General features: G+C 41.0%; 1 protein-coding gene across 2 annotated transcripts in view; it reads right to left on the bottom strand.

The window, feature by feature from the left end:
* usp32 (ubiquitin specific peptidase 32) overlaps positions 1-18035 on the bottom strand; it is a 221474-nt gene that overhangs the window by 104762 nt on the left and 98677 nt on the right. For both annotated transcript variants that reach the window (XM_080210653.1, XM_080210654.1), the window contains exon 4: positions 6571-6689. In XM_080210653.1, the coding sequence (XP_080066779.1) occupies positions 6571-6689 (119 nt within the window). The remainder of the gene's footprint in view (positions 1-6570; positions 6690-18035) is intronic.

Raw genomic sequence — 18035 nt, 5'->3', positions numbered from 1 at the left:
CAGAGGGTGATGGGTGCCTGGAACTCGTTGCCGGGGGAGCAGTGGAAGTGGATACGGTAGTGATTTTTAAGGGGCATCTTGACAAACACATGAATAGGATGGGAATAGAGGGATATGGTCCCCAGAAGGGTAGGGAGTTTTAGTTAAGTCAGTGCAGCTTGGAGGGCCGAAGGGCCAGCTCTTGTGTTGTAACATTCTTTGCTCTTTGACCTTCCAGCATGCATTCAAAGTGTGTCAGCAGCAAGTTTACTCAATTGTAAATACAGCAGACCAAAATAAACATCACATTATTTCAGTGTCATATTTAATACAAAAACATTTTGTCAAACTTTAAAACCACTAAACATCGATTTCACCATAGAATAGATTTAAAATTAAAACTATATCAAATTTTCAATCATTTTAATTTCTATAAATACTGAACAAGTTTCTATAAATTTACCTTCTAATTTGATTGTTTGCCTGTTTTCAGATATGCCCCTTCATGAAGTCGTGTCATTTTGGAGAATCACTATTACTTCTTCACAAAGTACCTTTCTCCTTCATACTAGTTTTGCCTCTATACTCAGCATGAAATGAAGATGAATCCAAGCAAGGTGATCAAAAACCCTCAATTATTTTGAACAATCCTGTCTTAAAGTCCTTAACTTCAAACAAAAAATCTGTCAAGTACCATTTGAGACAGAGCTACCAGCATAGATTACCCAAAAATAGTTAAGTAACCAGCCACAATGCTTTCTTTGGCATGTTTTGATTTCAATAAGGAAGAAGTTAAAATGAATTCACTTTAAAGCAAAAAGGAGGAGCCATGTGCTTTACCCAGAATATGTTTACAAGTAGAGCATTTTCAGTAAATATGTAAAGTTAACTCCTCAATGAAATAACTGCCATTAGAAGGCCTTATATAAATTACATTACTGACACGGTAATCAAGAAAAAGATACTTCCAATCATCAGCAAGCCAAACAGCAAAATTTATGATAATTATGAAACGGCAAGAGCTCGGGGATTTAAAAAATACACAGAAGGTTGTTCAGACATGGAATGCCCCAACAGATACAGGGAGGGAGAATCCATAATGGCTTTTAAAAAGAGAGTGGCTAACTATTTGAAAAATAAAGTGTAATGGCGTCATAGCGGTTTACAGCATGGAAACAGGCCTTTCGGCCCAACTTGTCCATGCCACCTTCTTTTTTTAAAGCCCCTAAGCTAATTCCCATTGCCTGCATTTGGCCCATATCCCTCTATACCCATTTTACCCACGTACCAATCTGAATGCTTTTTAAAAAATAACATTTGTACCCACCTCTACTACTACTTCTGGCAGCTTGTTCCAGACACTCAACACCCTGTATGTGAAGGAATTGCTCCTCTGGACACTTTTGTATCTCTCCCCTCTCACCTTAAACCTATGCCCTCTAATTTTAGGCTCCCCTATCTTTAGGAAAAGACATTGACCATCTAGCTGATCTGTGCCCCTCATTATTTTATAGACCTCTATAAGACCACCCCTCAGCCTCTTATGCTCCAGAGAAAAAAGTCTTAGTCTAACCAGCCTCTCCTTATAACTCAAACCATCAAGTCCCGGTAGCATCCTAGTAAATCTTGTCTGTACTCTTACTTTAATAATATCCTTCCTATAATAGGGTGACCAGAACTGCACACATCCAAGTGTGGCCTGTCCAATGTCTTGTACAACTTCGACAAGACATCCCAACTCCATTTCAATTGGAAAATTAATTGTGACAGAGAAGTGACTGGGATTTAGGGCCAAGTGCATAACTGAAAGATCCAGCAGAAACAATAGTGGTGCTTTCTATACTGTAATAATTTTAAGTTATTCATCATCTTTTAGATCACAATACTTCAGTGAATAATTGCATGTTGTTTGCCTGTGCAAATAGCTTTAGCAATCTCCCATCTTTGTTGTTCTGCTGTTTAGCCTGTAAAGGCAAGTTGGCTTGACGCTCTATGCATTACACATACACACACACACACACACACACACACACACACACACAATGCTATTGAGCTATGTTGGAGCTAGTTTGGATATTGGTCAAAAAAAATGTGAAAGAAAGCACTGACTCAAGTGGTGGCTATTTTGACAAAGAGGAGAGCAACATATCATCTTATTCTTCAACATTTGCTCAAGTCAGAGGAGGAATGGTCATTAAGTACAGACGTAACAATTAAAATTGAGGAGATTATTGGGAACCGGGTGTCACAAAAGGTCTGAACACTATACCTCAAGATCTAACATTTTAATTCAGGTTGTCGCCCAGTTTTGCTAAGAATGTTACATAAAATACATTTGCATGGTTAAAACAAAAACTTAGAGCATCATGTTCAGAACGCAATGTGCGCAATTTCACTCAGTTACCTAAAAAGGTTGTGGGTGCAGAAAATTAGAAAATCTGCAAAATGTGTCATTTCAAAGAAAGAAATTAAAATCCCCATTCACTCTCCTTTCACACAGCCTTTAACTATTACTGTGCTCTATTAACAACAATTTCTCAAAACTATACTGTGAAGCCCCACCTTGACTCAACTCATTAAATGGGCGAATAAATTCATGGGCAAACCTAGGTACTGAACCAGGCTGAATTTAATGGAGAATGAGAAAACAAATTTCTTTTACACAAAGGTTCTTTGTAGATATTGACTGTGTTGGAACATCACTACTAGATATAATGTAGAGTAGAGATGTTACTACTTATATACTGCATTCTTCTAGAGGCCAAATAAAATCAAGATCAAACATAGTTATTCATTATATACACAATTATGGGCTAATCTAACAAATACAAAAGGTCAAATCCACAGGAGGGTTCACTGATAGAGAGGCTGTTGTTTGGGTAAGAAAGATGATCATATTGCAAGAGATGCAATTTATGAGAAGCTGCCTGGTGTGACTTGTTCCTTGCCGAGTGTCCTTCAAGAACCAAGGAGTGAAAAGCATACAACTTTCCCTTTCTACTTCAGAGACAGGCAAACAACCAGAACACATTAGGTTGACAAATGCTGAAGTAGTGCATCAATCCCTTTAGGTAGAGGTAAGACAATACTAGCATCATCTTTTCTGTGGAACACGAAGATGGGAATCCACCCATTGGGGTTTACATTTCGAGTAGTTTTACTTTTATTTTCCATGCAGCACTGGCAAAATGTAAACCTTTTTAGGACCCTTGTTGGCACCTTTGAGGCTTTTTTAAAATTTACCTCTTTCGTACAGCTTTTAATCACCCCTATTGATATCCCCATCTTTGACTTGGTGTTGCTATTTGCCTAATTGTTTTTCCATCAAGTGCCTTAGGACATTTTCCCTAAGTTAAATGTGTCGTTTAAAATTTGCTCTACCTGCATCCAATCCATCATTTACAAGAGTATGATTTTTTTCTTGAATATATGCAACTCCAGTTCTCATTTTCAGTCCAGTTTATTAATCTTTTAAAACTTAAAGTTTAATTTCCACTTGTCCCTTTGTGAAGCATTTGCAAAATGTTCTAAGCAGAGACAGAATAGATGAATGCTGTGCTTTATCACGAGTGTCTTCAATACAATCATCAAGCTTCAGATACAATTCAAGCAAAGAAAGGCACGCAAAGCAATTTAAACCTCTTCCAAAAAGTGAAAATGTTACTGACGTAATCATTTTTATGAAAAGCAAACCGGAAACTTTTCCATTCACAGAAAACAACTCAAGCCATACAGAGCCCTTAAACCCAAATGTATTTGCCACTGAGCTACCAGCTTGTCAACCGCAATTCACTTTGGCAGTCAGGTTGTTTCAAATTTTGACTGTTAGCTCAAGTCTACAATTTGGAAGCATCAGTGTGATGAAGGATTAAGCAAAAAAAAACCCAGCAATCAACCCTCAAATAGGGGTGGAAATTATTTATTATCTATTGTATTTGCATCTTGTCCTTTCAGAATCATGCAAATTACAGCACAGATGAGGCCATTTGCTCCATTGCACCTTTTCAGTAATCAGAGATTGATATTCCACTGTGGCAGTGCCAGGCACAGATCTCAGTATTGTGTGGGTTTAATTATAAGCACGGTCAGCAGACTATACTGGTACTTGAAGATTGGAGGAAGTTCAAGGAAATCAAAAAAATAATGGAAATGGATATTAAGGAAGGGCACCAATTGGAATTAGAACAAAAATATTCAACATTTTTTACATAAAAATAAGTATGGGTAGGATCTAATTGCAACACTTGAATCTAATGTGCAATCAAAGAAAAGGTTTCTGGATGTGAGAACAAGTTCAGCTAGATTGGAAGGACATTGATAATGTTTGCAGCAAAGCAAGCAAGTAGTGAGGGGTCCACAGGTTGCCTTGGTAAGGGATGGAAGTATAGATTCTGATACTCAAACTTATGGCATTTGCAGCCACAATATTAACCATATAATATAAAAATATATGAAACAAATGCAATCTTTTGATATAGATTTGAGGCTCTAAACCATCCATAATCATTCACTGCCAGAGCCAGAAGAACAGCTTCCAAAAGGTTTTGCAATTTAATGGTTCAGCAAAAGCCTGCTGTATATACTTTGAAAAGGCGGTGACAGCTGCTAATTTGTGTGTTTCTGACAGTGAGTTCCACGTTAGTTCAACAAAACCCATTTCTTCAAGAATAAACCGTCTTTATTTTATCACAATTGATATAGTAGAGTTGGGAATGGTCAAAAATCAACAAATTTCTACATATTAGTTTCTGCACTCTTACTTGTCTTGCTTGTGTTCTTATTACCTGCTATTTCCAAATAAAGCATCTGGATATTCCATAGACCTGTGGCTCATGGTTAATCCTGTAATCTTTTCAGTTACTGATTTAACAGACTATTGAGATGAAGGCTGAAAAAATTTGGATGGTGTTGCACTGTCCCAGCTTGGCAAAACTGCACGTTTCAATCCTCATTGGCAGCAATGCAATTCTGTAGTGTCTCATGTGCCTCAATTGTTTCATGAAACTGCCAACTATCAGCCAGACAGAAGCAAGTTCTTAAGTTAGCATTCCATGAGTCACTAGATTTCCCTCAAATTGAAAACAATCCAAAGGCCAGTTCTGCTTTCACAGCATTTCAGAGCTATCCTTCAAATCTAAATGCATCTTGTAGAAGCAGAGAGAGAACAGGAACAAAGCAGCTAACAAACCGTATGCTATTTTTCTTGTTTCATTCAGCAAAAGCCTGCTGTATATACTTTGAAAAGGTGTTGACAGCTGCTAATGGCTTCCAGTCATTTGAAACTCAAAACCAAGCTATATACCAATAAGCACAAAACATGGTCTGACTGATACGTGACTCCTTTCTAACAGCAACATACTTTCTTCCTTGCTCAATTCTGGATAGCTTACAAGTAGTGATCTAATGAGTGACATCTAGTGATCTAATGAGTAACATCCATACTCGTGATCACCACTGCAACTTTAACACAATCTGTCTTGTGTGGCTCTCCAAATGAAGCAGATCAATTTGCGCACGTCTGTGGCTGATTTGTCGTGTATGGTGAGTGGCAAGGATATGAGAGATGATTGGAGCCATAAAACTGGAGTTGATTGAAGTTCCAAGGATATTGGAAGAGTTGCAGGTGTTAGTTGGTGGGGACTAGAAATGAGAAAAATTGAATGGAGGTAGGAGAAAATTAGTTCTGTGGGCAAGAGGAAGCAGGAACGATTGGCCTGCTGGGACAGTACTGTTTGTGCATCTTCAGTGGCAGGCAAATGTAGGTTGCTCATTTTGGAAAAAGCGAGTGGAAAAATATAGAAGTTATATCTTGCTGTTTAGTAGTGCATTTATTTCTAGGAGGTAGGAGTTTTCATGGAGTTGCTGTTTGGCCTCAGCCAGATCAACAGCATTCTGCCCTTCACAGATTGCTTTTCTTGTCATTGAATAGATAATGTCAGTGCTGCTCGTTCCATGTAGTGGTTGTTAATAAATTAGAGGGAACGAGGCAAATGGGGAAATTGATACAACCATCATGCTTTCAATGAAAAGATCAGCAAAGGTTAGGAGGCCAGAGAGTGCAACTCAGATGGAAAAGTCATCCTGAAGGCAGGAGAAATTCTCTCATGTGCAGAGGAGCCTTTCTGGCCAATTAAAAGTGGGTGCAGAGGAAAAAATAGCAAAGGAAAGCAGAACCTGGGCCACTGGAGCATGTTTCATTTTTCCAGTTTTCACAATTCCCCCTGCTCTACCTACCTAATTTGATTCCACTATTCACAAACGTTTTGGCTGCCAACATTCCTCCTTTTGTCTTATACTTCAACTTCCATCAATGAACTCATCTCCTACTCTCCACCTAATCATCTTACAATGTATTCTTTCTTTTTCTATTTGAGTGGTCTCTCTTTCCTTTGCTCTGTTCCTTTTTAGGAGCTGTTCGTGTGTAATATTTTCTGATAAAATGTCATAGCTGAAATATAACTTGTCACTTTATCACCACAGATTTGTGCGCTTCACATTTGCAGTTTTTTATTAGATTTCCTGCATCTGTGGCATTGTTCATTTGCCTTAAATAGTTGCATTAACAGGCATAAAGTAGTGTCAAACCCCTACCTCGACAAAGCACTTCTTAACTCCCAGTTGAACCTCTCCATCACAGGCACGTAACATGGTTTCCATCTCCTCACGCACGACATAGCTCCCAGATTCATTAGCAAAGAGGTTAAAAATATCTGCAACAGGATTAAATACAGGTTAAAGTGCAATTCATAAAACACTGTACTATATTTTGAGGGACAGAATTTTTGTAAATTATGTCCCCATTTTTATTTCTCCCTCAAATTAATAACAACCTTACACCATCCACAGTCAGGAAAATAAGGCGGCCAGTCTACAGAATGGTCATAGACACTCACGTTACCAACTAGTAAATCCAGGTGGGTCAGCTTGAGGAATACAAGATGATCTAAATGTCTGTCAAGGACACCAACATGACCTTTTATAACTTTATCATTTTACTTAAACCACCGTGAGCAGTGTCATAACTTTGAACAGTCATGACAATTGTGATACATTTGAGATATTAGAACACTCAAACTGACAGATGAGCCTATGACCAGAATGTTGATTTTTTTTTAAATAATTGCAGCCAAATCAGGTTACACGTGATAACCTGCTGGATTTTCTGAATAAAGTAGTATTGTTATACAACTGGGGAAAAAATCTTCTTGAATTCTGCCATATTAATAGCCACATTTTAAGACAACCTTTAGCTGGAGAAAATGGCATTAAGACCCACACAAGTTAACTTTCGAGTATCCCACGGTTATATTAAGTTAGAAAAAAAGGATCCAGATGTGAAAATAAAGCTGCCATTTGTTTAAAGAATTAGGGAAGTTATATTTATCCAATACTATTTTTATTTATTTCAACTCCACGTACAAATGTAAAGCCAGAATTACAGGTGTTTACAGTGCAGAAGAAAATTAGTCAATCATGTCTGGAACATGACTGATGGAGTAATACAAGGTAAACTCCACAAGCTCCTCTTTCTTCTCAGCTTTGCAGTTTTCTTCCTTCAAATATTTTTCCATTTTTTCTTGAAAACAAACTCTAGCTCAACCACTTTTTTGGAGCAAAGCATTCTATACAAATAGCATTTCTCAAAGAATTTCTCTTCACTTCTCTTCTCACTCTTAGTGATCATTTAAAATTATTGACCCCTCTGATACTGTCTCCCAATGTCATGATGTGGGTATGCCGGCGTTGGACTGGCGTAAACACAGTAAAAAGTCTGACAACACCAGGTTTTAGTCCAACCTATTTATTTGATAATATTCTCGCAAGCTTTCGAGGGGTTACCCTCTTCGTCAGGTGAATGGAGAGTTCTGGCCTCAGACAGAGCATATAAAGCACAGACAGTTTAGAGATTACTGATTAAAATGCGAATCCTTACACCTAACCTGCTGTTCAAGACCTGAAGTGGCTGACAATGTGAGTGGTAGGAGCACTGATCACAGTTTAAAGAGATGTGTACTGTCTCCAGACAGTACAGTAAGTGAGGTTTTGCAAACCCAGGCAAGTCACGGGGGTTACAGATAGTGCGACATGAACCCAAGATCCCTGTTGAGACCGTCCTCATGTGTGCGGAACTTGGCTATCAGTCTCTGCTCAGCGACTCTGCGCTGTCGTGTGTCGTGAAGGCCGCCTTGGAGAATGCTTACCCGAAGGTCAGAGGCTGAATGCCCGTGACCACTGAAGTGTTCGCCAACAGGAAGGGAACAGTCTTGCCTGGTGACTGTCGAGCGATGTTCATTCATCCGTTGTCGTAGCGTCTGCATGGTCTCCCCAATGTACCATGCTTCGGGACATCCTTTCTTGCAACGTATCAGGTAGACAATGTTGGCCGAGTTGCAAGAGTATTTACCCTGTACCTGGTGGATGGTATTCTCACGTGTGATGATGGTATCCATGTCGATGATCCGGCATGTCTTGCAGAGGTTGCTGTGACAGGGTTGTGTGGTATTGTGGTCACTGTTCTCCTGAAGGCTGGGTAGTTTGCTGCGAACAATGGTCTGTTTGAGGTTGTGTGGTTGTCTGAAAGCAAGAAGTGGGGGTGTGGGGATGGCCCTGGCGAGATGTTCGTCTTCATCAATGATATGTTGAAGACTCCGGAGAAGATGTCGTAGCTTCTCCCAAGTCTCCCAAGTCAGTGGAATAGGTTTCCACTATTCATTCTATCAATACTCTTCAAAACTTATGTTTTTATTGTCTCCTCTTAGCTTTAATTGCTTTTGTGGATATAAGTCCAACAATTTAAATTACTCTAAAAATAAACTATAGTTTTCAAATGGCTATACTTTCCTTTCTTAGATGGGTTGCTCAAAACTGCAGAGTCTGTGCCCTAACCAATGTTTCATACAAAAGTCTTTAGTAATCCTTTACTCATTTATTCCATGTACACATTTAGACAATCAAATTATTTTGGCCATTTTATTTGTCTATCTGCTGTCACACTTGTAATGCACAATTAGGTGACGTTGCTAATCAGGTGCTTAAACATACCAAGCAGTTATGTCAAGAAACACCACTACCTGCAATCTTACAAATAACCTCTTGCCAGTGACATATCCTGATCTAATAAATAGCAACTTAGAAGAAAAAATCAGTTACAAGAGGCCAGAAGAGCAAAGTGTAGCCTCAGTTGGAGTTCAGTCTTGACATGTCAGTGGACAGGATTTTTCTTCTCTTAAAATGACTACTTTTATGGAGTGATTCTTGTATGTACAAAAGCCAAGTTATGGAAATGGTGGCAAACTGTAATAAAACTATACATCCTGGAAAAACCCAGCAAGTCAGGCAATATATATGGAGAGAGAAACAGTTATCATTTCAGGTTGGAGATTTTTCATGAGAAGTGGGAAAGTTAGAAACTTAATACTTTTTAAGGAAGTAAAAGAGAGAGGGGATCGGAAAGGACAGAAAGTCTGTGACATGTTGGAAGGCAGGAGAGATTGATTGGTGGTGTAAGACCAAGGGGAGTGCTAATGAAGCAAATAAAGAAACAACAGATTTGTACAGAGAAGTGAAAAATGAAAGTAAACCTAAAATCTGCTAAGAAAAAAAAACAAAATGGAGGCAGAGGTCTAAAATTTGAGTGTCCTGAAGATTACAAAGCCAAGTAGTTTTGTTCCCTGAGCTTGTGTTGAGCTTCATTAGTGCACTACAGAAGGCCAAGGACAGGGAAATAAGTATGAGAACAAGGCTAATTAAAATAACAAGCAACTCGTCACACTTGCAGACCAATGAGGGCGTTTTACAAAGTGATCACCCAATATGCGATTGGTTTTTCCAAAGTAATGCAGACTGCATTGTGAGCACCTAAGTATACTAAATTGAAAGGAAGTACACATAAATCAGTGTTTCACCTGGAGCAAGCATTTGGGGCAGTGGATGGTGAGGAGGGAAGTGGTGAAAGGGGAATGCCACATCTTCTACACTTGCAAAGAAAGATACCATGAGAAGCAGATGATTCAAAAGTGGATTTGGTGTTGTGCAGCAACTGGTTCTTTTAGAATGCTGAAAGGATGGTGCCATCATGCTGAAGTTGCAGAAATAGCAAATTGCAAAACACAGTTTTTATTTCCTTACAGGTATAAAAAATTACAAACTTCAACTCATGGGTACAAATGTCCCTCCTGATCTTTCTTCCCTCTTACTTCTCAAACTCCATTTCCTTCAAATAATAATTCTTGCTGAGTATTCCTGATATCCTATGGCATCTTGCTCTTTAACCCTGAAGGATTTGTCCTTAGCCAAGGCCTCAAATTTAATTCCCTTGTACCTTCTCACCAATTAATTGAGCTCAATCAATCATCACCTTGATCACTGCTTCCATCTCTCTGGCCAGTAGTCTTCCTCACAGTGGGCTCTTTCTCACATTTCCAGTATTCTCCCTCCACCTAGATGCTTCATTGTGGCTTCTTATCCCGCATGAGCATTTCATTGAGAACTACCAATGCGAGAAGCTGTCTCAATTTCTCTTCTGCCCTCACTTACTAACCTTTCTCCATCTGAACTGGTTACGCTCCATTCCCTTAGGGCCATCTTTAAAATTGCTGGCAAGAGTGGTGGTGTTGTCTGGCAGACAACCCTTCTACCTAACAGAGGCTTTCAGATCTTCCTCAGAACCAGGAACCCTCTACCAAGCATCATATAACTACGACCAGGTGTGCCATTGATGTGGTCTCCTTTGGTGATCTCAGGCCAAAGGACCATCAGATACAGAAGCAGAATTAAGTCATTCAGCCCATCGACTCTGCTCTGTCATTCAATCATGGCTGATAAGTTCCTCAACCCCATTTTTCCCACCTTTTCCCTCATGAAGTCTGGTCCCCTTACCAATCAAGGACCTGTTTTAAATACACTCAATGGCCTGGCTTCCACAGCCTTCTTTGCGCATGAATTCCATAGATTCAACACCCTCTGGCCGAAGAAATTCCTCCATCTCGGTTCTAAAGGATTTTCCCTTTACACTGAGCTGTGCCCTCAAATCCTAGTCTTTCCATCTAATGAAAAATCTTCTCCATGTCCATTCCATCCAGGCCTTTCAGCAGTCTGGTGTTACGTAATGAGGCAGGTAGAATCAGGGACCTTGCGGTGAAGGATCCTCTTGGGGAGAGTGATCATTGTATGGTGGAGTTTCTGGTGCAGATGGAGGAGGACAAAGTGAGTTCCCGGACACGTGTCCTTTGTTTGAACAGAGGGGAGTACGGTAGGATGAGAGAGGAATTGGTGAATGTGGACTGGGGGAGTGCGTTGGAAGGTAGGTCTGCTGAGGAGCAGTGGAGGATTTTTAAGGAGATCTTTCTTGGTGCTCAGCAGAAATTTATTCCGATGGTCAAAAAGGACCGTAGGAGGAGAGGTAATAAGCCGTGGATAACGAAGGAGGTGAAGGAAAGTGTTAAATTAAAAGCGGAGGCGTTTAGAGTAGCTAAGAGTAGTGGGCGAGAAGAGGATTGGGAGAGGTTTAAATGTCAAAGATTGACAAAGAAATTGATAAAGGGTAGGAGAAACTATGAAGCTGGGCTAGCGCTTAATATAAAAAAGGATAGCAAGAGTTTTTATAAGTATATAAAAAGAGGCTGGCTAGGGTGAACGTTGGACCCTTAGAGGATGAGAAGGGGAACTTAGTGGTAGGGGATGGGGAAATGGCTGAGGTCTTGAATAACTTTTTTGTTTCGGTTTTCACGGAGGAGGACGTGAATAATTTGACAGGTGTTAGAGATGGAAAGGTGGAAGGACTGGAGGGTCTCAATGACATTACTATTACTAGAGAGGCGGTGCTCGACAGACTGGAGGGGGCTGATTGTGGACAAGTCCCCAGGACTGGATGGAATGCATCCAAGGGTTCTGAAAGAAATGGCAGAGGTGATAGTGGATGCCTTGGTGGTTATTTTCCAGACGTCGCTGGATTCCGGGGAAGTGCCGGAAGATTGGAAAGCGGCTAATGTTACGCCGTTGTTTAAGAAGGGTGCCAGGCAAAAGGCGGGGAATTATAGGCCGGTTAGTTTAACGTCTGTTGTAGGTAAAATGTTAGAATCCGTCATCAAGGAGGAAATAGCGAGGCATCTTGAGGGGAATTGCTTGATAGAGCGGACGCAGCACGGTTTCGTTAAGGGGAAGTCGTGTCTGACAAATTTATCGGAGGTCTATGAGGGTGTGTCTAGGGCGCTGGATAGAGGAGAGCCGGTGGATGTGGTCTTTCTTGATTTTCAGAAGGCGTTTGACAAGGTACCTCACAAGAGGTTATTGCAGAAGGTCAGGGGACATGGAGTTGGGGGTAGGGTGTTAGCGTGGATAGAGGACTGGTTGTCTAATAGGAGGCAGAGAGTGGGGGTCAATGGGTGCTATTCGGATTGGCGGTTGGTGACTAGTGGAGTGCCCCAGGGGTCGGTGCTGGGGCCTCAGCTATTTACCATTTATATAGATGATCTGGAGGAGGGAACAGAGTGTATGGTGTCGAAATTTGCTGATGACACCAAGATTGGTGGAACGGCAAATTGCGTGGAGGGTGTGGAGAGTCTGCAGAAGGATCTAGATAGGCTGGGCGAATGGGCCAGGAACTGGCAAATGGAATTTAATGTTGGCAAGTGCGAGGTGGTCCACTTTGGTAGGAATAATGGTAGGAAGGATTATTACTTATGTGGAGAAAAACTGCAGCAGGCGACAGTGCAGAGGGACCTCGGGGTCCTTGTGCATGAGTCGCAAAAACCCAGCCTGCAGGTACAGGTGGTCAGGAAGGCAAATGGGATGCTGGCCTTCATAGTGAGGGGGATTGAATATAAAAGTAGGGAGGTCTTGCTGCGGCTGTATAGGGCATTGGTGAGACCACAGCTGGAGTACTGTGTGCAGTTTTGGGCGCCGTACTTATGCAAGGATATTTTGGCCTTGGAGGGAGTGCAGAGGAGGTTTACTAGGCTGATGCCAGAGTTGAGGGGGTTGAGCTATGAGGAGAGGCTGAATAAACTAGGGGGCACAGCCTCAAGATAAAGGGGGGGTGGTTTAGAACGGAGTTGAGGAGGAACTTCTTCACTCAAAGGGTGGTGAATCTCTGGAATTCTCTGCCCGTTGAGGTGGTGGAGGCTGCCTTGCTAAATATTTTTAAGACGTGGGTTGATGGGTTTTTGATAAGAGAGGGGATTAAGGGTTATGGGGAGAGGGCGGGAATGTGGAACTGAACCACGACAGATCAGCCATGATCTTATTGAATGGCGGGGCAGGCTCGAAGGGCCAGATGGTCTACTCCTGCTCCTATTTCTTATGTTCTTATGTCTGTAAATTTCAACGAGATCCTCTTCTTGTCCTTCCAAACTCCATCAAGTATAGACCCTGAGTCCTCAAACACTCCCCATACATTGAGATTTTCATTTTTGCAAAACCATCTCTGGATCCTCTCCAAGGCCAACACATCTTTCCTTAAAGGCATCTTCCTTCCACGGTCTCCAAGCACATGGTATGCCAACTCTGAACTGTGCACTTCTACCTCCTTCCCAAAATCTCCAAGCAAGAGTATCCTGGTAGAATTGTTTCAGGCTGTTCCTGCCCCATTCAACTGATTTCTTCTCATCGCAGCTGTTTTCTCCCCTCATCCAGCCTTTTTGCAGCTACAGCCATGACTCTTGCCATGCTGTCCATACTTTTAATGGTTTCTAGTTTCTTGTCTAAATTGAAGCTATTTGACAATGTAACCTTCCATATCATGGTTTGATATGACATCCTTTCTTCTCAACCAAGATTCATCGACCTCAACTCCCTTTTGCTTGCTTTTCCCTTGGCAGGTTTTGATTTTACTCTCACTTATGCTTTTTGTTGGCAGTGTTCCCTTTGACACGCTTTGTTTCTTTATGCCCCATTAACACACCCTTTCGTTTTGCAACTAGTCTTCTGTCATTTAGTGTTTTCTTTTTTAAAAAAATGACTCTCTTCTCTTTCACTTGCTTAAAACTTGTTTCATTTAGAATAAAAGGTCACCAGCTCAAAATGTTGACTCCATTTCTCTCTACAAAAATTATGCAATTTTTTCTGGAAGTATCCAGAGGCATTAGTAAAAGTTTAGGCTGATGATATAAATTCAAAAAGACGACAATGCAGGAACCCTAGTTCTGAAAATAAGTGTGAAGCATTTAAGATTGTGATAAATTTTTCCATTTATTTTCTAAAATGAAAGCCAGCTATCAGAATACCTTAGATATATTTTGGTACCATTCAGAACACGAGTTCAACAATTTCAGATCATGATCATTGCACCCATTTTTTCCAGATGGCATTTATTGGTAATGATTCTGCTACTAACATCTCCCCTTGATCCATTTTTATCTATCTGGTTATCATTCTTCTCTCTCTCTCTCTCTCTCTCTCCCCCCCGCCCCCCACCGCCTTACCTTGTATTATCATTTTTTGCAACTTAAGCGCTTCTGCTTTCCACACTTTGTTCATCTCTTTCCCACCCTCTATATTTGTTTAAAACCTGCTACTTTAACATTTGCCAGTTCTGATGAAAGATAGATCATAGGTTTGAAATGGTAACGTGTTTTTCTCTGTCGGATTGACCAACCTGTTGAGCGTTTGCAGCATATTGTGTTTTTATTCCAGGTCAATAATATTGGATGATTTTAAACTGGAATTAAAGATACCCATTCAGAAAGTAGTTCTCCTTTGAGCACAAGGCTAAAAGGGGATTTGATAGAGGTATTCAAAGTCATGAAGAGTTTAGGCAGAATTAATGAGAAGCTATATCCAATGACTGAAGGGTCTATCATCAGAGGACAAAGATTTAAAGCTATTGGTAAAAGAACCAGGAGATAGGAATAGGGCTTTTATTTCAATTTAACATGTGGTTAATATTCGGGATTCATGCCTGATAGGTGGTAGATACAGATTCAACAGTAATTGCCAACAGGAATTGGGTAACAACTTGGCTGCAATTCGTCCTCCTACAAGTAATCATTTCCTGTATTTTGAGATTCTATTTGGTTGAGTGAAGAATTCAGTTTAAAATGCACCCAAGGCTGTTTCTTGATATCAGACAAAGAAAAAGCCTTCAGATATTACTTTTAAGTTTAACATTCAACCAGCATGCCTTGGGAAACTAGGAATAGGCTGATAGAAGAAAAGATTCTTTGTCTATCTGTTAAAAGTAAATTTCTGAACTTGCCAAGAGATGAAAACAAATACTATTGAAAGAAACAACAGTTAATGCAGGCTAATGAGAAACTCCAGCACTTTATGAAGAATAGGCCTTGGATTCAGACAAGGTACATTGTTCTAAGACAACAGAAAAATATTTTTCTGGAAAGTTAGCTGCAAGGGGCTTAACATAATGGAAGATTACTAAGGAAAGAATGGACAGTTTTCTGGGCAAATTCAAATCATGGTTTAAACCAAGAACACAATAAAATTAGGTGCTGTGCTTTTAAAAAGAAACATCAGAGGATTGTGTGGCCTATTACCATAAATAAACTAACACTAGCCCCTGAAAAAGGGTACAAAAGAGTAAATAAGTCAGAGACCGTTACTGCAGAAGCAGAAACTAGCACTACAGTTGAGGGTAGGAGAAAACCCAATCAAAGCTTGGTAGAAGAAATGCAAATTGTGTATCAAAGCCTGGTCTGATGTAGGAAATTGATTGCAAATTCTATGAGAATGACCACATTGGGCAATTGTATGATTAGCTGATGATATATTTGAGTATTCTGATGCTAGAAATTGTTGAAACATTTATTTGCCAGCACAGCAACACTGTTGAAGTTTTCATTTGCTCCGAGCGTCATGGCTTTGCCTGGTAACAACGAGACCCAGAATTCACAAAGGGAATGATGGGATGTAATTTACCTAACAACTAGGGAGGATCTGCCTGGTGACAGTAATAGTACATGTTCAAAGAGACTGATGAGATGCGTCCTTCTCCTAGAAATGATATTAACAGACATCTGGGAAAGATTAGATGTAAATAGCCTTATCAGGAAGCAGTTTACTGAGATGAATGAGAGATCAGTGAAGGCACATAGATGCAAATTTCTGAGAGTCAGGAATGTAGAAGTGACAGACGGCCCAACATGCGGTGAACAGCATCAAAGAGCCAGAATTATAATTGTCAACTTCTGCAGAAGCAGATGGGCCGGTTTAACATCACACCGGAAAGCCAGGGTAACAGCTGATAGCAAGCCAGCTAATAGCAGAGTTCCTTTTCAAAGTATTTGTCATAACCCTAGGACTTGCATGGGAAATCCTTAATTGATCTCCCTATGAGACTCGTGGAATACGAGTTCCCGTGGTAAAAGGCAATTGCCTACCCAGGTGGAACTCAGCTCCCAAGCCCTTGATAAGGCGGACCCCTGAACGGATCCAGCATTCTTTCCTCCCAGATGGGACTTTGCATACGCACCACAAGGTTATGGTTTAACTGTTGATTTAAGAATAAAACATAACTCCTTTCCAGGTGGCTTCCCATAATAACACCAGCCTCAGCCTTCAACGACCCCCATACCTCAGAACCAGGTTCCCAGCAGATCGCATCAATCATGGGCGATGTAGAGTGAGGAAGTTGGAAAATCCATGCACCAGACAAGAGGGTTTTCCACAACATAAATCGACAACGTTGTGCGTGCAGCAAGGGAACCTGCTCCCGACAAAGTTACCAAAACAAACAGAGCACATATCACCCAGACTGAAGGGGAGGTCATCTCAAAATAGGGGTTGTCAGATAAGTCAGCCCGAGGAAGAGAAATTAATACAATTGCATTGCATCACTACACCAAAGGTGGCCCCAATCCAGATCCGACACCAAGCAAAGAGCCACCCATTAAACACAGAGATAGACACAGGCACAGTGGTATCCATCATCGAGTAACATGTCTTCAGGTAACTACGATTGGGCATCTTAACACTTAGCCTGTGAGATACAAAGGCAAGATTGGCAACATACACCAGTAAACTATTATGTATATTCAGGACCATTGTAACCCCTGACAGTTCATCTCTGGTAGTACAAGGACAAGGGCCTGGTGTCTTGGGAAGGGACTGGCGAAAAAAATTGCCTGAACTGGCAGCAAATCTTTAAGTTGGGTATTGGCACCTATACGAAGTAATAGGGAAGCACCCAGAGGTATTCCAGCAGACCTCAGAAGATAAAAGAGGCCGAGGCAGTGATCTACATGGACCCAGAGGCTCAACCTAAATATTTCAAAGCAAGACCAGTCCCTTTTGCTCTGTGTGCAAAAGAGGCCGAGCTGAAACAGTTCAAAGAACTGGGCATTATACGACCTGTGCAATTCTCTGAGCAGGCCACACAGGTACTCCCAAGTCTTAAAGCCAGACAACACAATCCATCTCTATGGAGACTATAAATTAACAGTAAATAGAGCTTGCTGCCTTGGAGGGAGTGCAGAGGAGGTTTACTAGGCTGATACCGGAGTTGAGGGGGTTGAACTATGAGGAGAGGCTGAATAAACTAGGCTTGTACTCGTTGGAGTTTAGAAGAATGAGGGGAGATCTCATTGAGACGTATAAGATGATGAATGGGATGGATAGGATAGAGGTGGAGAGACTCTTCCCACTGAAAAAAGACAGTAGGACTAGGGGGCACAGCCTCAAGATAAGGGGGGGGGGGGGGCGTTTTAGAACGGAGTTGAGGAGGAACTTCTTCACTCAAAGGGTGGTGAATCTCTGGAATTCTCTACCCATTGAAGTGGTGGAGGCTGCCTCGCTAAATATTTTCAAGAAGTGGGTTGATGGGTTTTTGATAAGAGAGGGGATTAAGGGTTATGGGGAGAGGGCCGGAAAGTGGAACTGAGCCACGACAGATCAGCCATGATCTTATTGAATGGTGGGGCAGGCTCGAAGGGCCAGATGGCCTACTCCTGCTCCTATTTCTTATGTTCTTATGTTATGAAGTGACAAGTAGAAGACCTATATGCAAAATTGGCCAGGGTCATAAAAGAATCATAGAAAAAAAACTACAACACAAGCAGGCCCTTTGGCCCACAAGTTGCACCGATCTTATCTCTACCTACTAGGCT

Source organism: Carcharhinus amblyrhynchos, chromosome 23 (assembly GCF_965287045.1).
Source record: "Carcharhinus amblyrhynchos chromosome 23, sCarAmb.v2.hapA, whole genome shotgun sequence".
Lineage (NCBI taxonomy): Eukaryota > Metazoa > Chordata > Chondrichthyes > Carcharhiniformes > Carcharhinidae > Carcharhinus > Carcharhinus amblyrhynchos.
The sequence above is the reverse complement of the archived record's forward strand: the minus strand, read 5'-3'. Positions and strand labels throughout refer to the sequence as shown.